This window comes from Sceloporus undulatus, unplaced genomic scaffold, assembly GCF_019175285.1.
Source record: "Sceloporus undulatus isolate JIND9_A2432 ecotype Alabama unplaced genomic scaffold, SceUnd_v1.1 scaffold_17, whole genome shotgun sequence".
In the NCBI taxonomy this organism is placed as follows: domain Eukaryota; kingdom Metazoa; phylum Chordata; class Lepidosauria; order Squamata; family Phrynosomatidae; genus Sceloporus; species Sceloporus undulatus.
Window position 1 is genome coordinate 2541925 of NW_024802939.1, and position 20621 is coordinate 2562545.

At 40.3% G+C, this 20621-nt stretch overlaps 1 protein-coding gene across 1 annotated transcript in view; it reads right to left on the bottom strand.

The window, feature by feature from the left end:
• Positions 1–216: 216 nt before the first annotated feature.
• Positions 217–20621, bottom strand: part of LOC121917420 (laminin subunit alpha-3-like) — a 176128-nt gene continuing 155723 nt past the window's right edge. The window contains exons 69-78 of the mRNA XM_042443368.1: positions 18622–18762; positions 17301–17445; positions 13893–14056; positions 11826–12015; positions 9586–9726; positions 7342–7501; positions 5569–5699; positions 4204–4297; positions 2575–2694; positions 217–1223 (exon numbers count right to left, since the gene is read on the bottom strand). Coding sequence (XP_042299302.1) covers positions 1078–1223; positions 2575–2694; positions 4204–4297; positions 5569–5699; positions 7342–7501; positions 9586–9726; positions 11826–12015; positions 13893–14056; positions 17301–17445; positions 18622–18762 — 1432 coding nt within the window. The 3' untranslated portion in view covers positions 217–1077. The remainder of the gene's footprint in view (positions 1224–2574; positions 2695–4203; positions 4298–5568; positions 5700–7341; positions 7502–9585; positions 9727–11825; positions 12016–13892; positions 14057–17300; positions 17446–18621; positions 18763–20621) is intronic.

Sequence of the window (20621 nt, forward strand, 5' to 3'; positions counted from 1 at the left end):
AATGACACTAGACTAGTATAAAATGGTTGACCACAGAGTTATTGAGCCAGTTTGTTGAATGTCATAGTGAGCAGTTTAAAAAATCAGTAATGGGTACATCGTAACTACTTGCTTCTGTGAGATGTTTCTGGACTGGTGTTTCTAAAGTAAGTTTTTTCAGTGTAAGGCAACAAAAGGAAGGAAACCCTGAAAAAAATTACAGGATAAACTGTTAAATAATTCTTTAAGCAGACTTGTTGTATTTTTAAAAAATTCTGACTGCAGGTCTTGCAATCAGGCTGAGACAGTAAAAGAATCAAAACAAGCAATGTACCATTTCTTCTTCTGTTATGATTCAGGAACAACTCATGCATATTACATCTTCTGAACAGAGATATAGTGGGTCTAAACTCATTTTCTTTAACCAGTCAAGCTTTTTGATTAAAGCTGATGAAAAGCTGATAAAAATCTTGCTGTGTGAGGGTCCAATAAGTGTATAGAATTGTTTAAAAGCAAGTTGCATTTATTTGTTCTTAGAAATCTTAGAACTGTGACCCCTGGGATTTCACTCTTTTTAAAGTGCTTCATACTGATTTTATATTATTTCTGTCAATTATGTAATGCACATGTCAGTATGAAAGAAGTGGTTCATTGCCCCAACATCATTTTCTATTTTCATAAAATTCTGTCTACAGGTCAGATGCTTCTTCCAATTCAAACATTTTTATAGTTCCAATTTGGGTATTCTTGCCATGTCAAGAGCCTCAGGGCTTGGCTGTTATGTCAATGCAATTGCTCTGGTTGTATATCACTGTAACTGAGCAGAATTTCACCAGATAATGTTATATACAAGACCCTTCTGTATTTCACATGGCTCTATCATACAAAATGAGCGGTACAAAGAAAAAAGGAAATTATTTCATAAAGCATCTAACAATGGCAACGAAGTCTATATTTCTGGGGAAAAAATATACATCTTTAAACCTTGTGTACACAAATGGCAAGAATTACAAAGAGATGAGAAGAAATAAAACCATATTGAGGCATTTCATACAGTACATTAGGAGATTTTACCCTGAGAAGATACATGTGAAATGGTTAATTAACAGGGCACCCTTGCAAGCTGACAACACCATGAATGTCTGAAATTTTGCTTATTAAGACAGGTTTGTCATTGATTTTAACATCCTTCAGACAGCCAAGAAACATATCCTGAACAGGAAGCCATGCTGTTTCCAAGTTCACTGTAAAGAGAAAGAATAAAGATAGGCTAAATACATGTTAGAAGGTTGATATATAATTGTAAAAAGCCAAATTCTGTTTCTGAGATACATAATTCACTATTTCTTTGTCAAGGGAAAGTTGCCTAAAACATAAGATTTATATTCCCACTTATAAGAAATCTCAGGTCTTTTCCTTTTAGCTACTAAAATTATTTTGAATATATCCATTATTTGAAAGCAACCTTAACATTTTAAATAGGTTCTCTGTGATCCTATTATTTATGGGAGCATCTTTATTCATGCACACATCCTTCCCTCTTATATGCACAATAAATGGACCCTGCCTTTTTTCCTTGTGTAGAACAGAACAATACATAAGGAACAATATTAGCTGTGCCTTCTTAATCCAGAAGAAATGTAACCATGCATTCAGTATTAGCTCTGCTCAGATGTTTGGTATTGACATGAAGACTGAACATTTCAAGAATATGCAGGTTAGCATCATGTCCTAGGCACCAGTGCACTTGCTCAGCCATGTTGCTTGGTCAAGGAGGTCTATGCACACTGCTATAGATGCCTATATGTAAGGCATGCCTGTGAGATGGAACCTAAATCTGCATTTTCCACCTAAATTTTGCAAAGATGCTCCCTCACCTATAACTTAGTAACTGACTGACAGATAATCTGTGCTCATCTCCAAATATTGAAATGCATAGTATCTGTTTCTCCTATTAGTAGGGGGGGGGAGAAAATTTAAAGCATAAGAATGCTGGCTGTAAGAATTTCCTCCAGAATCTTCCACAATCTGGAATATTATTGAATGACCTGAACAGCAAAGCGTTAGTGAATGAGAGCCAAACTAGATGGGATGTCAATTGTGTGAATGCAATTCATATTCATGTTTTCCAAAATGTAAATAAGGAGCAACAGAGAAATCCTAGCAAAAACCAAAGGGGATAGAGAGTGAGAAATTACCCCTTTTCCTACCTCACAGTGGTTCTAGAAAATATTGTCCCCCTCCGCCTGTTACTTGCTTCCATTTGTGCTAATGGAGGTTTTCCTCCTGATGCAAATAGAAGCTGTGATGGAAGAAGGTTATATTATGACTCCCTATAATCATTCTGTTGCTTCCCCCCCATCTTTATCTCTAATTAAAAGCATGCTCTTTGACTGCATTCATCAAATGAACACATCATCTAATTTGGCCCACAGTGGAAAGTCTAGATTTCTACATAAAAAGTGAGTTGACAAATCAGCTTTCTTTTGACTCAGTGCAATTTTTTTCGGAAGGCTGTCACGCTCATCAGGAACTTGTTCGAAACAAAATAAAATACTAATGCATGAAAAATTAGCAAATAACAAGCCCGCCTACCTGGAACTCTCCCAAAGTAAAGTGGTTGAGCATGGTTGGTGGAAAGTACAGTTGATGGTCCAGTAGTGTAATTACTCATTGTATCCACATCAAGATGCATAGTGTTTTTCTTCTGAGTTACTGTAAAGAATCAGATGAATCAGTCAGTTCCACCTCCCACCCAGAAAACTGACTGACTTCAGCTAAATAAAGGATTTTCACTCTCCTCCTTTATCTTTGGCAATGTATCTGAAGACTTTTTATCCACTATGATTCTAAAGCTGCATCTGTACTGCAGAAATAATCGAGTCTGACATTACTTTAACTGCCATGTCTCAATGCTATGGAATTCTGAGATTTGTAGTTTTGTGAGACATTTAGCCTTCTCTGTCAGAGAGCTCTGGTGCTATATCAAACTACAAATCCCATAATTCCATAGCATTGAACCATGGCAGTTAAAATGATGGATTATTTTTGTAGTGCAAATGCAGCCTAAGCCAGACGTGGGAGTTGTTTTGCCCAACAGATATTGCTGAACTACAGTGCCCAGCATTCTGTTCTACTGTCTATATGGCACCTAGGGCTGATGGAGTTGCAGTCTCATTGCAGCAACCATGGATAGCCACACAACTCTCCACAAGTCAAAAATTATTTTTCTGGGCAAATGCAGTACTTAATATTCTTGGAGGCAATAAGCCATCGCAATAGCTATGCATGATATTAGTCAGGTGCTTACTCTTTCTCTCGCTAGCTCTTTTATTCCAATATCTATCTTCCTGATGATAAGGGCTGTTTGACAGTGGAATATGCTGCCTCAGAGTGTAGTGGAATCTCCTCCTTTGGAGGTTTTTAAACAGAGGCTGGATGACCAGCTGTCAGGAATGCTTAGATTGTGTATTCTTACATGGCAAGGGTTTGGACTGGATGGCCCTTGTGGTCTCTTCCAACCCTATGATTCTATAAATCCTCCTCATTCTCTATTTAGCTCCCATTGGATGGGGTGAGTGAGGACAAACTATGAATGGCCAGGCACTCCTTGCCTTATTTCTCCAGTGAAAAATATAGTACTTCCTTCCAAAATCACTTTTCAGCAGCAAAGGTGCTGCTAGGCCAGTATTGTCAGGACCATGTGCCACACTGGTCTGAAAATGACATGGATGTGGCCACTAGGTGTAACTGGAGCAAAGATTACTACAGTTCAAGTGGCAGGTGCATGAGTCAGCATTTGGTGAGCTGTGCATCATGGGAAGTCTGATGCAACATGTACAGTAGGTGAAGTCAGCGAGCAGTGCATTATGGGCAATGGTCTGATGCAACAGGTACTGAGTATGAAACCATCCAGGTTTCACTGGTGGCATGACTGCAACACTGGGAGCTTATTGATAGGTTTTCCCATCAATGAAAAGGGGATGCTCTAAACTTTAAAAGCAAAGCAGCAATGGGATAGAGAGACAACATTGTGTGATAGGTATGGCAAAATGCTATTTTCTAGCTTTAATTTCAGTTTAAAAGCCTCATGTGATAATGTCCTCGGAAACAGTCTTTTTACGAAGCATAAGGCACACTTTTGGGGAACTCTGTGATGTTTGATCGTTTCTCCTGTTTTAAAATGAGATTGCACAGGACCTGGTGAATGAGATTGCACAGTACCTGCTATGGAATGCCATTTCCCATCACACAGAGATTGCTGAGGTGTGAGTGATGTCAAGAACTCTCCAGCGCCATTATTTCCAGAGACAGTGAGCTGTGAAGAATAGACTTTTTAATTTACACACACACAAATAATGAAGAGAATAAAAATAAAAACTAAGGCGCGTTACAGACTGCCGGATTGTGGTGGTCTGCTGCCGCCGCCGCTTGCACCGTCCGGGAGCCGCAGCCTTTAAACGGCGCGGCTCCCGGACGCTGCCGAGAAGGAGCACGGAAATCGCGCTCCTTCCCAGGCCCTGGAAGAGGTGCCACAAAGCGCAAGGGGCGCATTTGCGGCATCATTTCCGGGGTGACACGTGCGGACGCAACGCGTCCAGCATGTAAAGATGGCAGCGCCCGTGTGTATAGGGTGCCGCCATCTTTACGCCCCCGTCACGTGCTGGGGTGAGGCCGGTATGGACGCTAGGTCCTCGGCCAACCCCTAGCACGTGACGGGGGTGTATTAAAGGCCCGTCTATAACGCGCCATAGACACAAAAATAAGCGCCCATGAAACATTTGCTGAGTTTGATTCTTTTCAGTGTATTTTGCAACGGCCTTGTATGTAAAACCTAGATTGTTGTTTTGAAGATCAGGTACATCTCCTCCTAGGAAAAGGTATTTTTAAAATTGTATGTTTTTCTACTCTTGAAGAAAGGATATATTCACCTTAAGAGTTTACTGGTTGGTTGCTGCCAGGCTGAAGTTAATTTTTGCTACTTGCTGTTAATAACACAGTAATGTCATTTACACTCAGAGCACTTGGAGAGCATGCAAGGACACCAATCAGATGAAGATTAAATCATTCCAGATGCAGTTGAGAGTCAGGGACAGATTTTAATGGCATCTCATACTGATGTTAATGTAGCTTGCATTGTAGAATTCAAAAGAAGCAACAGCGTAACAAGACTTTCACTATCTAACTAGCATTGAAAAGTTACTCTTTTTGGCTGCAACTTTTGGCTACGGGATTGTGGGTGCTATAGTTTTTAAAAAAGTAATTTTCTGGAGCTCTCTACAGCCAAACAGTGTACGGCTTTGTGATACTAGATGAACCTTCAACAATCTGATGCTCTCCTGATATACTAGAATGTCTGTGTGTTTGCCTTCATGTTGCCTGTTGACTTATGGCAACCCCATGAATTTCATAGGATTTTCATAGGCAAAGAATACATAGAGATGTTTTTGTCAGTTCCTTCCTCTTACTTGCTGTCATATTCAGTAGCAATTGGTACTACTCCTTAATAATTCAAGGCTAGAATCTTTCCCCTTTCCCTCCCAACAAGTGCTGGTAAATTGGAAAAAAGAGAAGAAAAATCATACTTACCACACCTTCTTTCATGTAAACAGTTAAATAGTTTCCTTGTTTGCTGCCAGTATGGATTAAAATGCTAGTTAAACTCCTTGGACGAATGCTAAATGCAATCCTATAGTACAAGTTCTTCAAGAAGTTTTTTTCTGAAATCCAGAAAAAGAATTGGGAACAGTTATTTTTTTAAAAAAGATGACCAGATTATGAGCTCAAGTCCATGTACTGCTTAGTTGCTGCAGGGACTCTATGAGAAGGTGTTCAAAAAAAGAGGGAGCTCTGCAATTTGAATGGGTATTGGACATCCTGCTGGCAGCCCCCAACCCCGTGTTGTCCCTGGATCCAGGCCCAGATCTACTATAAGAATCACATTGCTGAAAAAATAGCCCCCCAAATGGACTTCTGAGAATCCCCCAAGGGCACAAATCTCCATTTGAAGGTTAATTCCCCCCATCATTTTTCAGAACTGGAAGTAATCATCCAGTCTTGAGACCTGAAAAAAATGGGTGGGAGTAGCTTTCAGAGGTTGGGGAGGGATAGTTGAAAATGGGGTAGGTGTAGCCCCCAGACCAGCTGGTGCTGCACATCCCCTGCTCAACAGCTTCTTTCCACCATAGACAGGGGGTCACCTCACTAATTAAAAAAATAGTGACAGTGCAATCCTTACTCAAAAGATGTGCCAGCTATAGGGGATTAAGAATAGGCAGAAGCTTCTTGTGATCCCTGAAGGGGCTACAGGATCTAAAGGTACAACTAGGATCAGGAAAAATAAAGACCAAAAAAGAGAAAGCAAAGGATATGCAGAGAGAGCCATGTTATGGCTTATCCAAACTGCCCTCAGCCCAAGGATACCATTACTATGCTGGCACAAACTTGGACCAGGGCCAAGATAGTCCAAAATTCCTAGGCTGGATGAGATTTAGATAAACCATAGCATCAGGTGGCCTAGTGTTAACTCAGCTGGCCCACAGTCATCTTAGTGAGTTAAGGTTGTGCTCTAAATAAGACTGGACACAGTGGAAGCTCTGTTTGCTCAACTGAGGACTTCATCACACCAGTCTACTCTTCCTGCCACAATTGTGCTAGCTTAAGAATGAAAACATACTGGTTTGGCATAATTTCTCATCAGACTTGATAGCACTTTGGCAATCCATGGTTGCGTGATCTGTTTTCTGAACTGCCAAACTTTCCAGAAGAATGGAAACAAGCAATTGTGGCTGCCAAACATTTCTCAAAGCTGGCTGCTGTGTGAATGTGCACACAGCATCCAGCTTCAGGAAGCCACTGCAGCTGCTGCTCCTCCCCACTCCCAGTGTGTGGGACTGCTGTGTGCACACATTCACTCAGCAGCCCCATGCTTTGTGGAGAGGAGCAGCAAACATGGCTGCTAACACCTTCCAGAAGCCAGCTGCTATGTGAATGTGGGAAGGTGTTAGATGTTGTGATTACTGCAAGGGGAAGGGAAGAGGAGAAGAATCACGTCTACTCACACCATGTGACTGCCTGAGAAGCAGAACTGCAGTGGACGGGACCTATTGCATGAAGGCAGTAAAGGAATAGCTGTGAGATTGAGAGCCTACTGATGGGTTTTGCCTGTCTGTGAAAAGGTCCACTACAGTACTGAATGGAATGCAAGGCAGGAACAGGATGGACACAACATTGTGTGATAAGTTTTGGCCAAAGATACTTTTATTCTGTTAAAATTCCACTTTTTAGTCTTGTGTGATAAAGTCCTTAGTGAATGCCAAGATTTTGATGATCAGAACCAGTAACTCCTGCTGCAGTACTCACCAATGACAACATGCCCCCCTTCATTGAAGAAGGAGATCCCATTCTCCAAAGCATTATCCAAGCAAGGCAAGACACCACTGTTCTGATGGTAAGCATGTACAGGCTTTCCTCCCACATTAAAATTTCTCAAGCAGCCCATAAAGCTCTTTTTTGGTATATTCTGAAAAGACAAATACAAAATAAAAAAACAAAAACACAAAACCACGGATTTCATTAAATTCAATCATATGTATTTGAGCAGCACAGTACTCAGTGCAGCCAAACCTATGAACAGATTCATAAATGTTTCCTTTACATTTAGGCAGCCCCCTCTCTTCTAGAGGTAGGACTGTTCAGACATAATAATTTTAAGTCTGCAAAGGAATAAAGAAGGGACTAAAGGGTAATAAACTAGATCAGTTTACTCAGCCTGCTGCTTTCAAGATGTTTTAGACTTCAATTCTATGAGTACCAGATATCATGGCTAATGATAAAGAATTCTGAAAGCTATAGTCCAAAATATTTGGAGGGTAACAGATTAAGGAAACAGAATAGAGAGAGACAGAGAGAGCAGCACTGATGGAACATAGAATCATACAAACCTAGAGAAAAAGAAGGAACATGATCCAGCTGATTTGTTAGCCAAAGATGGCCCCATCTTAATAATTTAATGGTCAACATCATATGTACAATATGCCTGGAAGATCCCATCATCAAATGAATATATAATACATAAATTTAATAAGAAAAGGCTCTGTGAATGGCTACAAAAGCCAAAGAGGAATAATCAGTGCAAAAATGTTATTTGTAGAAAGCAGTTTTCTCCTCCTAAGAGCATGGTTCTGTGGACAGTATAATTTCAGTTAAGGTGCCAGTGAAACTATTATGCATCTATGCAAGTGCTGGAAAAGAATGAATCAAAACCTGGGTTTACATCTATATCCCTATCCTGCTTATTATGTTGTTTTCTAATTATTTTACTGGAAAAGGGCTGAAGCATAGCTGGTTATCTAGACAGGATAAAATAAACTGCTGGAGAAGGAAAGAGTCTCAATGGAAGTAATGGAAAAATAACTAACACTCCTAATAGCATGGGCTGGCATGTGCATAAAACCATTCCCAGAATGAATCTTCATGGTAAATATAATTTTTGATTTTCTAGTGAAAGTCAAGCTGGAAGGTGGCATACTGATCATATTGTGACTCTCACTTTTTTTTACATGCAGCTGAAAATTATTATTATTGTTGATGTTGTTGTTTATTTCTACAGCACTGTAGAAAAGAAGAGGAAATATTGGCTTCCTTGAAGAATGTGGACATTAAACCCCATGTCTCCATCATACAGAATCCTGTGATATGCAGTGTGGTGAGGCATAGAACTCTCTGACACAGAATTTCAAAGAACCTCATGTAACTACAAACCCAGGATTCCACAGGACAGAACTATGGAAATTAAAGTAGAATCAATATGTGTAGTTTGAAAATAGTCTTGAACAAAGGATGAGAAACTTGTAGCCTATGAGCCAAATCTGGCCCAGAGGGAGTGTATACGGTTCCTTTTTCCTCCAGCACAGAAAAACCTCACTGTTATCTTTTATCAGTGACTGACATAAGAGTAGCTTATAAACCTAATACAAAGTTATTTAAATATCAAAGGCATTAAAAGAGCAGGGCATTAAAACTTTAGAAAGCTAGTGTGATGTAGTGGCTTAGGTGTTGGACTACAACTACTCTGGAGACTAGGGTTTGAACCCCTGTTCATTGAGTGACCTTAGGCAAGTCATACTTTCTCATCCTCGGGGGTAAGGTTAGGCAAACCCCCTCTGAACAAATCTTGCCAAGAAAATGCAGGAAGAGACTTGCCATAGGGTCACAGTAAAAAACAACCTGAAGGCATACAACAACAACTGAAGCACCCTGCAGCTGCAAAACCTTTATATACACAGATCTGAGGTCTGCTTTGCTACCAGGAAGATGGTACATTGGTGCTTGCTTAGCAGTACACTGCACAGAACTGAAATGGGCTTTGTATATTTGATGCTGAATATGCCCAAATTAAAAAGAATTACATTTGGTACTACCAACTTTGCTAAAGTACCACCTGTCCTGTTCCTGTATTCCTCAATCTATGCCCTTAGAGCCCAACTCACTGCTGGAATGCAGCCCTGAGCCATTTCCCAGATTGGAATTTAGCCATTAATTCGACTGAAAAGTGCTGTCCAACCCTGATCTAATTCCACGTCAACTAACACCTCAGTTTTTTACCTGAATCTTTAATGAAGGGACTCCTCCCAGGTAGATTGGTGACTCGGTCTTAGTAGAGAATGCAGGTGGTACGTTCCCTTCTCGAGCCTTCAAACCATCAACTACAAGACGCATTTTCTGTCCAACTTGGCTGAATGTCACCTTTTCAGGAGAGAAATGTATGTATTTAGCCAACATGATACAGAGAGATTAAGCAGTACAAAGTAAGGGCTTGGTCTAGTGTACACTATTTTTCTCTTCATTCTAAGCAATAATCAGACTCTGCTTTTTCAAGTATTTTATCACTCTGTATTTTCAATAATGCAGTGATCATTGTCCCTTAAGAGTTTACAAGGTGTCACCCACAGGCTTTAATATTTATGAGACTGCATAATTATAAGGGGTAAGAGCTTGTTTAATTTTCTTTTCTTAGGAAAGAAGAAAAGGAAAGGAAAGAAAGCTAAGTTGTTCACACATCACTGCCCATTACCTTACTTTGCTGTTTTGCATACCTGCTGAATTGGGGAATATTTACTTATATAAATGTAATTTAGTGCCTACACAATGACCATGGATGAATGCGTGCAATCTCCAGTCTCTCAGTTAATCTTTTATACACTTCTCTAGCAGTTCCTTCATTTACTGGTAAAGTGCAGTCCCCGGGCCACATGCAGTCCCCAGAGTTATTTTTGAGGTCTCTAGGGGTAATTTTTTTAGAAAAAAAACTTTTCTCCAAAATGCCCTCTAAGGAGCACATTTCCACCATGTTAGGAGCCCCCTCCCCCCAATATGCCTCAGGGTAAAAATGTAAACATTTTTTAAAAAATGTTTTTGTTCCCAAATGCCTTCTAAGGAGTTAGAGCAGGGGTAGGCAACCTGCGGCCCGGCAAGGCCTTGGGACTGGCCCCTGCCCGGTCCTGCTGCCGATTGCCGCTGGAGCCTTTGGCCTCTCACGTGAGGGCGTGGGGCCTTTGGCCTATCAGGAGGAGGTGGGCAAGGGGGGCAATTGTCTATAGAAGCCTCCGAAACATGCATTTATATTAACATTTTTTTAAAAATCAGCAAATTTTTTTGTGTGTCTTCCATTTTTTAAAAAAAAGTATCCTCTATTTGAAAATTTTGTCCTACATTTATCCCGGTTTATGTATTTAATTAATTTTTTTAAAATGTATTTAATTATTTATTTTTTGGCTTCAGCTCCCCAGTTGTCTGAGGGATAGCAACCCGGCCCCTGGCTCAAAAAGGTTGCCTACCCCTGAGTTAGAGGGCATTCGCACCATGTTTGGGGGACCTCATGGACCAACTTCAGCTCAAGAGAGGCTGTCTTTGAAATAATAAATGAACACTTCCTGTTATTAAAAAGGGACACTCCTGAGGCTAAAATAGCCCAGGAAGGCCTTGAAAATAGGTAGAAAAGCTCTCAATGCCCTCTAGAGGGCATTTGGGACAAAAAAATAGACAGTGGTGTTTGTTTTTGTTTTGTTTGTTTGTTTATTATTAATAGGGACAGGTGCAGTGAGGAAGAGTGCAGCCTTCCAAGGTCTCTTGATTTGTTCAGAGGGGGTTTGCCATTGCCTTCCTCTGAAGTTGCCCAAGGCCACCCAATGGGTTTCCACGCCCGAGCAGGGATTCGAATCCTGGTCTCCAGAGACATAATCCAGCATTGAAACCACTAAACCATGCTGACTCTGTTAGAACCAGGATTCAAATCCCAGTTTAAATTTAAAGGGAACCCTAAGTGAATTTAACTGCTGTTGCCACTGGTGCAAATACAGCTGTCCCTTATCCGTGGGGGATCTGTTCTGTCCCCTTACCCCATGGAAACAATGGGGCTTGCCATCTGTGGATGCTCAGATCCATGGATGGCAGGACCCCACTGTATAATAGCTGTAGTATAGAGGTGGGGGATATTTACATTTAAGAGGGGAAGAAAGGGGGGAAAGCACATAATTCCACTTCCTGTTTTTTGGTGGGGAGGGGAAGCAGATTATCTTGGAAAACAGTTGGTTGTAGGCTCCACAGATTAATGTTATAATGCACAAAGTGAGTTCTTGATGCTAGTGATGAAGTCTCAGTGTGGATTGGCTGAGCTGCTAGGTCCTAGGATGTCAAACAATATTCAGAAATAATCTATATGGTAAGGAATGTTGTCTGTCTGGGAGTTTTCCTAAAATGATGAAACTGAAGTAGAAAGTTGTCCTATGTACTTTAATAGGTAATGGACATCTGAATTATTTAATCTGAGCATCCCTCCCACTCACCGTATGCCATTGTCCATCACTGTATTTGGCTTTGCTCTTGATCTTGATCTTTCTTCCATCAGCAGCAAGTAGAAAGACGTAACGTCCCTTTGAAAGGTAAAGGGACATGTATCTGCCCCCCAGTTTCTCTCCCATGAAGAAGATCAGTCCTCTAGATGATGCTGTACGAACATCAACTGCAAAATGTGATCTTGAATGTAAAAATAAATAAATATGTATAGAAGGCAAAGGCATAGAAAATTAGGAAGTAGAAATGGAACGGTATATTATTATTCTTTTTCATTATGCTAATGTTCCAGGCACACGGTGCTTTGCAGTTCTTGTCTTTTAAACATGCTCAGTAACCTTCTGGTGAAGGAAGAAACTTGTCCAGAGATACACAATGTCCTTCAAGGCTAGGCAAATATACAAAACTGGGCTACCATATCAGAGACTGGTTATCACGTCAAACATACATCTTTTGCTCCCTTTTTCAAACTTAACATACAATCTTGTTTTAGCAAGCTAATCTGAAAATATCTGTAAGGCTCAGGTGCCAGGGTACTTAAATTAGAAACCTGGGACCCATTTACTTTATACCACTAAATTCCACTTCACCTGCCATGGCTGCATCCCATGGAATCATGAGGTTTGTAGTGGCACCAGAGCTCTTTAACTGAGAATTCTAAATGCCCCTCCCTAAACTACAGATCCCAGCCTTCCATAGGATGGAACAATGGCAGTTGAAGTGGAATAAAGTGCTGTAATTATGTAGCTGGAACTGGGCCAGAATTCAGGTATCTTACTTCTTGCACCACTTGGACAGCTCTCAGATTAGCCTATCAATGGAGTTTATCACACGACTGAAATTGGAAGTATAATCCAGTGTCATCCTTAACGCAATCATGCGTATTCACGTTATTGCGCGAAAGGTTACCACATGCGATCGCTGGCAGTCCGAACGCACTCCAAACGCAATCACGCGTCAATCCACAGTTAAGTAAATTCAGTGAACTAGCAAAGTCACAAACCCTATTCCTAGGCAACTTCGCACTCAGTGCACTGTTGTTTGGTGTGATGTGCATGTCTCCTTTGTTCCTGGTTCTCCCCCCCAATCTGGAAAGGGGGGGTTCCCACGAAGCCACACTTTTGCTTGTTCTTCAGCATTGCTGAGTGGGGGGGGGGGGGCTGCTGCCTGCTAATTAAGAAGCATGGACCGGGAGCTATTGGATAACCATTATATTCACATTTTAATGTGACAAGAGTGAATATATGCTCGTTTTAATGTGAATAGAGCATATTCTTTCAACCATTCTCTCCCCCAACCTTTTTTGCAAATTGTGGGGTTCCTTGGTTCCTCTCTCTCACTCACCTAAATATGCTATGCTCCAGTCATCTGGAGTCTCACTGAGCATGCACAAGGGTGCCAATTTGCAATTAAGAACCCACCGATGTGATGGCTTACTTTGCACAGAATCTGGGTTGCGTTCGGGGAGGCCGTGTAAGGTGTGATAAATCAATTTTCGAATTGACCTCGCTATCTTCTCTTTCAAGATTGAGAGCCTCCCGTCCCGTGTGATAGCCTCCAATGATTAAACTGTGGCATAGTCACCTGTCTAGAATGGAAGTCTTAGCACCAGCCAGGACTATATAAACTGAGAGACCAATAGGGCCATGGCTGGCTATATATAAGTACTTCTCCAAGCTTAGTCTGAGCAGTTTAGTCTCCATCTGCTTAAACTGGTACCTGCCCACCAAGCCTGTCTTTTGATTATCTCTTTGCTTCTAGACCTTGTTTTCTTGATTTGCTGCTTGTTGCCTCTGGCTTATTTGATCCTCACATACTTTCCTCAGCCCTTAGCCTAGCTAGGTAAAACCTAGGCACTTAGGCTGACAATATCTGATATAGAGCATGGGGGGAGGGATTTATTTTGGATTACAATTCCCAGAATCCCCCAAGCATCATGGTGTATCAAATTTGGCATTATGAAAGTTGTTGCTTTAAAAAAGTAACATTTTGAGGCTCTGCTCATAAAGGTCTAAATTCTGAGAATATAAAATGCTTAGAATAAAAATTCATCTCATTACCGGTCTCTTGATGATGTTTGGGAAGTTGTATACAGCAAATGAGTGTCAGGAGTATTGCCAAAGTGATAAGCTCCAGTGACAAAATTTAATGGTGTGTGGAAAGGACAACTTTTGTTGCTTTGCTGTACACTTGCATCTGTCAGATAGGCAATTATTTTTTTCCTCTGGAAGTAAAAAGAAAAAATGATTTTAGCACTGGCACCTCTAACAACGTAATATAAAACAGAGCATCATTATTTTGGGAAGTGGGAGAGAAAGAATCAAGGATTGTGGATTTCATTGAGTTCACACTGTATTTACTCTTCTCTTTTACTTGTCTCATCTTGCTAATTTCTCCCCTGGGCAGGGTACACACCGCCGCTTTGCGGCGGTCTGCCGCCGCCGCCAGAAGGTCCGCGGGGGAGCCGGAGCCTATAGACGGCCCGACTCCCGCGCGGACCGAAAAAAGAAGCTCCAAAATGGAGCTTCTTTTTGCGTCGCGTTTGCGACGTAGCGAGGCGCCAGGGGCGCGCTCGCTACGTCAGCAGCGGCGCGACGCGTCTGGACGCTGTGCGTCCGATGCGTAAAGATGGCGCCGGCCATGTAGAAAGGCCGGCGCCATCTTGTACGGACGGAGTCCGTACGAGGCCCAGGGGCGTCTAAAAGAGACGCCCCTTTTTTAAAATGGGACGTCCTCCGGACGTCCCAAAGGGCCGTGTAGAAAGCCCCCTGGTTTGTGTCATAAGTCTGAAGCTTCAAAAGTCATTTAATCAAAACCTGAAGCTTTCAAATGTAGACACAATTCTCCTCTCAGCTTTCAATATGGCATTTCTGATTAAACTATTCAGCCTCTCTCCACTATACTTTAAAGTAAATTTAACAACTCAGTGTAGACAGTTATTTCTGCACAATAGAGGTGTTGTGAAGTTTAACTGATTAAAGCTACAGTCTTGTGTACACTCACTGGGAGTAAGTATTAATGAATGTAGTGGGATTTACTTTGGAGTAGATATCTATACCAGCAGTGCCATCAATATGTGAATGACATCCAACACTACTACTCTTTTCTAACCCAATCCAAGGTGGCTGACTTGTTTAAACTGCTGCTTGTCTCACTAATGAACTAGATGATGGCAAGCAAATTGAAACTTAATCCAACAAGACAGAGAGGTGCTCTTGATGTCAAAAGGCAAATCGGGAAACAGGGATTCTGTCTGTGTTAGATGAGGTTACACTTCCTCTGAAGACACGGGTTAGTAGGTTAACTGCACTCCTGGACTCATCTTCTAACCAGGATGCCCACGTTTTGTGGTGGCCAGGAGCATTTTTGTACATTTAAAGCTTGTGCACCAACTGTCCCTGTTCCTTGAGTTGCTGGATCTGGCTATGGTGGTACATATGTTAGTTACATCCTGTTTGGACTACTATAATATGCTGTACATGGGCTGACTTTGAAGAGTGTTCAGAAGCTCCACTAGTTCAAGAAGTTTCAGCCAGAGTGCTAACTGGAGCTATGCCTCTGTAAAAACAGCTCCACTGGTTCCCAGTTTGTTTCCAGATACAATTCAAAGTGCTGGACACAATTCAAAGTCCTATATGGCTCAGCTCAAGCTATTTGGCAGACCACATCTTCCTCAGTATGAGCATGCTCGAGCCCTGAGATTATCAGGAGAGGCGCTTCTTTCAGTTCCACCATCACTGCAAGCATGGCTGGTGGGGGTGGCATCATTAGGATTGGCGTCAGTTGGTGTGGTATCTCACAGTGTCACCCCTCATTGACCTCCTCACATACCACACCATACAGAATCCTTAGTAATGTTTTTGTACAAGTATTACTCATAAATTGTAATTCTTCCATATCACTGAATGTAATGGTAATAGTTGTGGCATAAACAACTAGCAAAATTAAAATTATATATTTAAATTACAATATCATACACACTGCTTTTACATGCATATAGTTTCATGTAGTTAAAATGAAAATTTGGTAAGATGTGATGTTTTTAAAGAATATTTCAAATATATATTTTTTAAAAAATAAAATTTAAAAATTTTAATTTTTAAAAAAACCTGAGACCTCTACTTTCTCCTCCCACTGACCTTCACCCCACTCACACCATCTCTTCATTTGGTGTAGTCATGCTGGCCACATGACCACCAGATTTGTCTTCGGACAACGCTGGCTCTTTGGCTTAGTAACAGAGATGAGCACTGCCCCCCTACAGTTGGTTATGACTAGACATGTCAAGGGACTACCTTTACCTAATATTGTGACTAGTTTAATTCTATTTTAACATACACTTTCTATGTTTTAACTATACTGTATTACTCTTTTAAACTGTAAGCCACCTTGAGACCCAATTCTGGGCGGAAGCAAGATACAAATAGTCATTGTCATTGTCATTGTCACTGTAATGAAGGCAACAATTTTACATGTTGTAATTAGTGGGACTTCCGTCATACGTTTATTAAATTATACATACAATTGGACTACAAAACTCTCCAAGCATGTAAATCCCATGAACATTCCCAATATCTGTAACTAAACCTGAAATAACAAATCTACTGTCAGGAATCAGAACCATAGGTTGTGATCAGGCTGCTTTTTTTTTAATTACTGTTAATGAATTCCAGTTTTCATCCTTTAAAAGATAACATTTCTTAGCAAAATATAATTTGGACAAAGGAGCAATTCTTCAATACTCCTGAAAGTGAAGAAAAAGAGCATTAACAAATAACTATCTGTTTTAATACTGTAATAATTTAATTCCTTTTTAATGTACTTTTTCTATGTTTTTAATCATAATGTTTTAATGTTGTGAAGCCACTCTGAGTCCCAGTTCTGGGAAAAGAGTGGGATACAAATAAATATAATAATAAATAATAAATAATAAGTAATTCCTACTAGTGAGCCTCTCTATAACGCTCTCTGCATCTTTGTTTTATATGGCCCTAAAATCATCCCATTTCTTTCTCTTGTATGTTGATTTTTCTACACAAACAGGATGCACCAGAACTGTAAACATATACTTAATTCAGGCTAGGACTGTATGTGGAGCTGAAAAAAGAAGGTGGGCACAGAGGCAGTACAAAAGCAGACAGTAAATTGGATGGACAGCTTTCTTTTCCTCCAAGGTCTAAGCTCACCAGAAGCTCTGCTTGGCTTGAGGCTTTAGGAAGAGGGAGCTGTCTTGACAAGTGCCTGCCTCTCTCTATTCCTAGTGCAACCGAACAGAGCTTGGGAAAGTTCTCTTTTTAAGAATACGACTGCCCAAATTGCCCAGGATGGTCACTGAGTGATTCTGGGATTAGGAGTCTTTAAAAGGAACTTTTGAAAGCTTGGCAACTGAACCTATATTTTATGGATGCATAGATTTTGGATTATTGTGTCCCCTTCTCCATTTTTTAAAAAACCTTCAAATGCCCAACCTTCAAAGCCATTTCAGGATACGGCTCTGTTAGTTCCCGCAGTAGCAATGGCTGTGGTTGTTTCTTTATCATACAGAAGCCTAAAGACACATCAGTCTTTTCCTCATAATTGGTTAGATCTTGTACATGAGGAAATTGTCCCATTCTGAAACAGAGATAACAAATAGTAAAATGATTTCACATTGCCTCTTGAGATTCAGACTTGCTACAGAAGAGAACAACCTAAAGTGAAGGATTCCTTGGACAAAGCAAAGCATCTCTCTGTGATGACCTGTGGAAATTTAGTTTCAAAAATGTTGTTGTCTATATTGTGGATGCTTATTCTGGTTACAACTGCCCTCAGTAACTATTTCCTGTGATTGAATTTATTTTGCACTAGCATGCATTGTCAATAAAAATGGCACATACAAATTTTCCATCTGCTAAATGGAAGGCAATACAGTAAGAGGCAAAGTTCCTAGGATAAAACCCAGCTAATCATGGTTTATTTCAAAGGCCTTCAAAGGAAAAAAAAATAACCTCGGTTATTTCTCCATATGAACTACATGTGAGATAGGTCCTTTTTCACAAAGACCTGCCAATTTCTAGGCTGTAATCCTGCACTGGATTTACGATAATTTTTCTATTATTTGTGTTAGATAATAGTTGATACATAGGAGAGACTACATATGCTGATGACAGTAGGCAAAATGCTGAAGGTCCAAAACACACTGCAGAAATAATCCAGTTTCAGACCGCTTTAACTGCCCTGGCTCAATGCTAGGGAATTCTGGCAACTGTAGTTTTGTAAGACATTTAGCCTTCTCTGTCAAAGATTGCTGGTGCCACAATAAACTACAATTCCCAGGGTTTCCTAGCTCTGAGCCAAGGCAGTTAAAGCAGTCTCAAACTGGATTTTTTCTCAAGTGTGCTTTAGGACCTTGGAGAAATTAACAACATTCATTCAGCAATATCAGTGTGGTTACGTGGATGTGGAAGTATCATAAAGCTACACCTACACACTTTGGATAAGAAAATGCAGTGCAGAAAGCACTATGCCTATGTTGAAAGTGGACCTGTTCCTATAGCTTACATGACAGACTAGGAAAAATGAGAGGGAAGTGCAGGCAACAGGAAACACAGGGGAAGGATGGTCTGAACCCTGCACAAGATAGCATTATCATTTTCATATACTGCATGAAGGCATTCTCCTTCCACTTCAAATAATGCAGATATTCTATTTCAGTCATGTTCTCAAGTGTATCATCCATGCTAATAACTCTATTTTATTCCAGTAAGCACATTACTACACGTAAATAAAAATTTATTAATATATGTTTACCTTTGTATAAAGACATTGGAAATGCAACCTTCAAAATTATTACCACCAAGTTCTATTGGCCGACTGAGTGTTTTCCTTCCTATTATAGGAAGCATTTCAACTATTGTTGACTCAGGGACATCATCAATCAACATTTGAAGCCTGGAACAAGAAAAATACAAACCAGAGGGAAATTTTTCTGAGCAGAACTATTAAACATTTCATTACTTGCATATAAGGTGTGTTTATCACTTTTTAACTATTGTTCCAAAACCATTTTACAGCATAAAGCACAAGTAAAAGGGCCTCTGAGAAAATTTCTACCAGATGGAACAAGACTGTGTTGAAGCTCAAGAAATTGAGTCTTTTTTCAGTAAAGATAATGGTATAATACGAAATGGGTGGATTTTAAAAAAGAACTTGTCAAATTTGGACTTGAAAAACATAGTAGATTTACGTTATATAATGAACTGGTGGTCTTCCTGTTTACAGTGTCAATGTGAGCTATGAACAACAACAGAATTCAAAAGTCTAAGGAGATTATCACACCTTTCTCACTGCAGTCATGGAAGTAAAATAAAATGCAAACATACAATTTATAGCGCAGCCATCTCTTCAGTTCTTTCATTCATTCCCGAGGCTGCTGCCCCATTGTGCTCTCTTCTTGTCCTCTCCTTAACCCCACCTCCTTCCTTTATGTTCTACCAACCATACTTTTTGGAGGGGGGGGGGGGGTTCCCCCCCAACTTTGTTACACAATTCTAGAGCTCTGCAGGATTGCCCATTCTTTCATAGGTTCTGCCATGAATGAAAAGAGACAGCTGGGGGACAGGGTAGCTATGGGTGGGAGGCAGCATCATGTGATCAGCATTGCCAAAGCTGCTTCTCTTCCCGTGAAATAGCAGTATGTGGTAATCACTTAAGTGAATACACCCGATTTCACAGAGTGAAATGATCTATGCATTTCATTAAAAAATTAGATAGGTTCATGTAAAAAACCAAGAAAATGCCTGAAGAGCTACATGTCTGCTAAACTTTGTAAAATAATGCAATGGAAGGGGGTTGTGAGGTTTGTTTGTTTGTAGGGAGTGGGCTGTCAGGGATTTATCAGCCCTTCCTTAGTTCTCCAGGCCCTGATCCAATATTCTGGCTAACTCTCCCCCTCTTATAGGTCCTGATAACTAATGCCAACCAAAATATTAAAAAACAATCACTCAAGCAATTAACCCAGTAAAATAGATCATACAGAGTAGCAGACAGATCATGTAATCAGTCTCTATTAACAAAGGCCTGATTGAACAAAAATGTTTTTGTCTGTCTCCAAGAAGAGGCAAGTTAAGAGGTCAAAGTAGCCTCCAGAAGGAGGACATGCTGCAGTATTCAAACAGCTATTGCAGTGCCCTGTATCTAATGGATGCTAACCTCACATTTACAAAAGATGGTGCCCTGAGCGTTTAACATTATTTCAAGCATAGCCTTTTCCTTTCAAAGCATATCAGGAATAAAAGGCTTGGCTAATTTAATCACCAGTGCAGACAAACTGACTTTTGTTCTTTTTCTTTTCTTTTATAATGGACTGTGATTAATCAGAATCAGATTCTGCACTATTTATGTAAAAGTATGTGGCCACATGGGGTATCCTATCTATTTGGTTTTTGCTTTCTGGCACAAGCTAAATCCTACTGGTGATTTCCAAACAGAATAGACCTAATGAATCTATTACTGAATAATAAAACAACACTTATGTAAATCCTATTGATCCAAGGGTTCTACTCTATTTTGGACCAACAGCAAAATTCAAGCCATGAAAACACCATGTACTAGACAGACTTTGAGTACCAACACAGTCCCTTTTGTCTTGTGAATGTGCACCAATTACAAATCAACAAACCCTGTTTTTCTGTGAACAGTCAAAGAATCTATACAAGTTGTATGCTCTTTGCTCTGTGATTTCACCAACACCCCAAACTGATTTAAAAATCTCATGTAAACATTAGGTTAATATGAGCAATCATATGTAA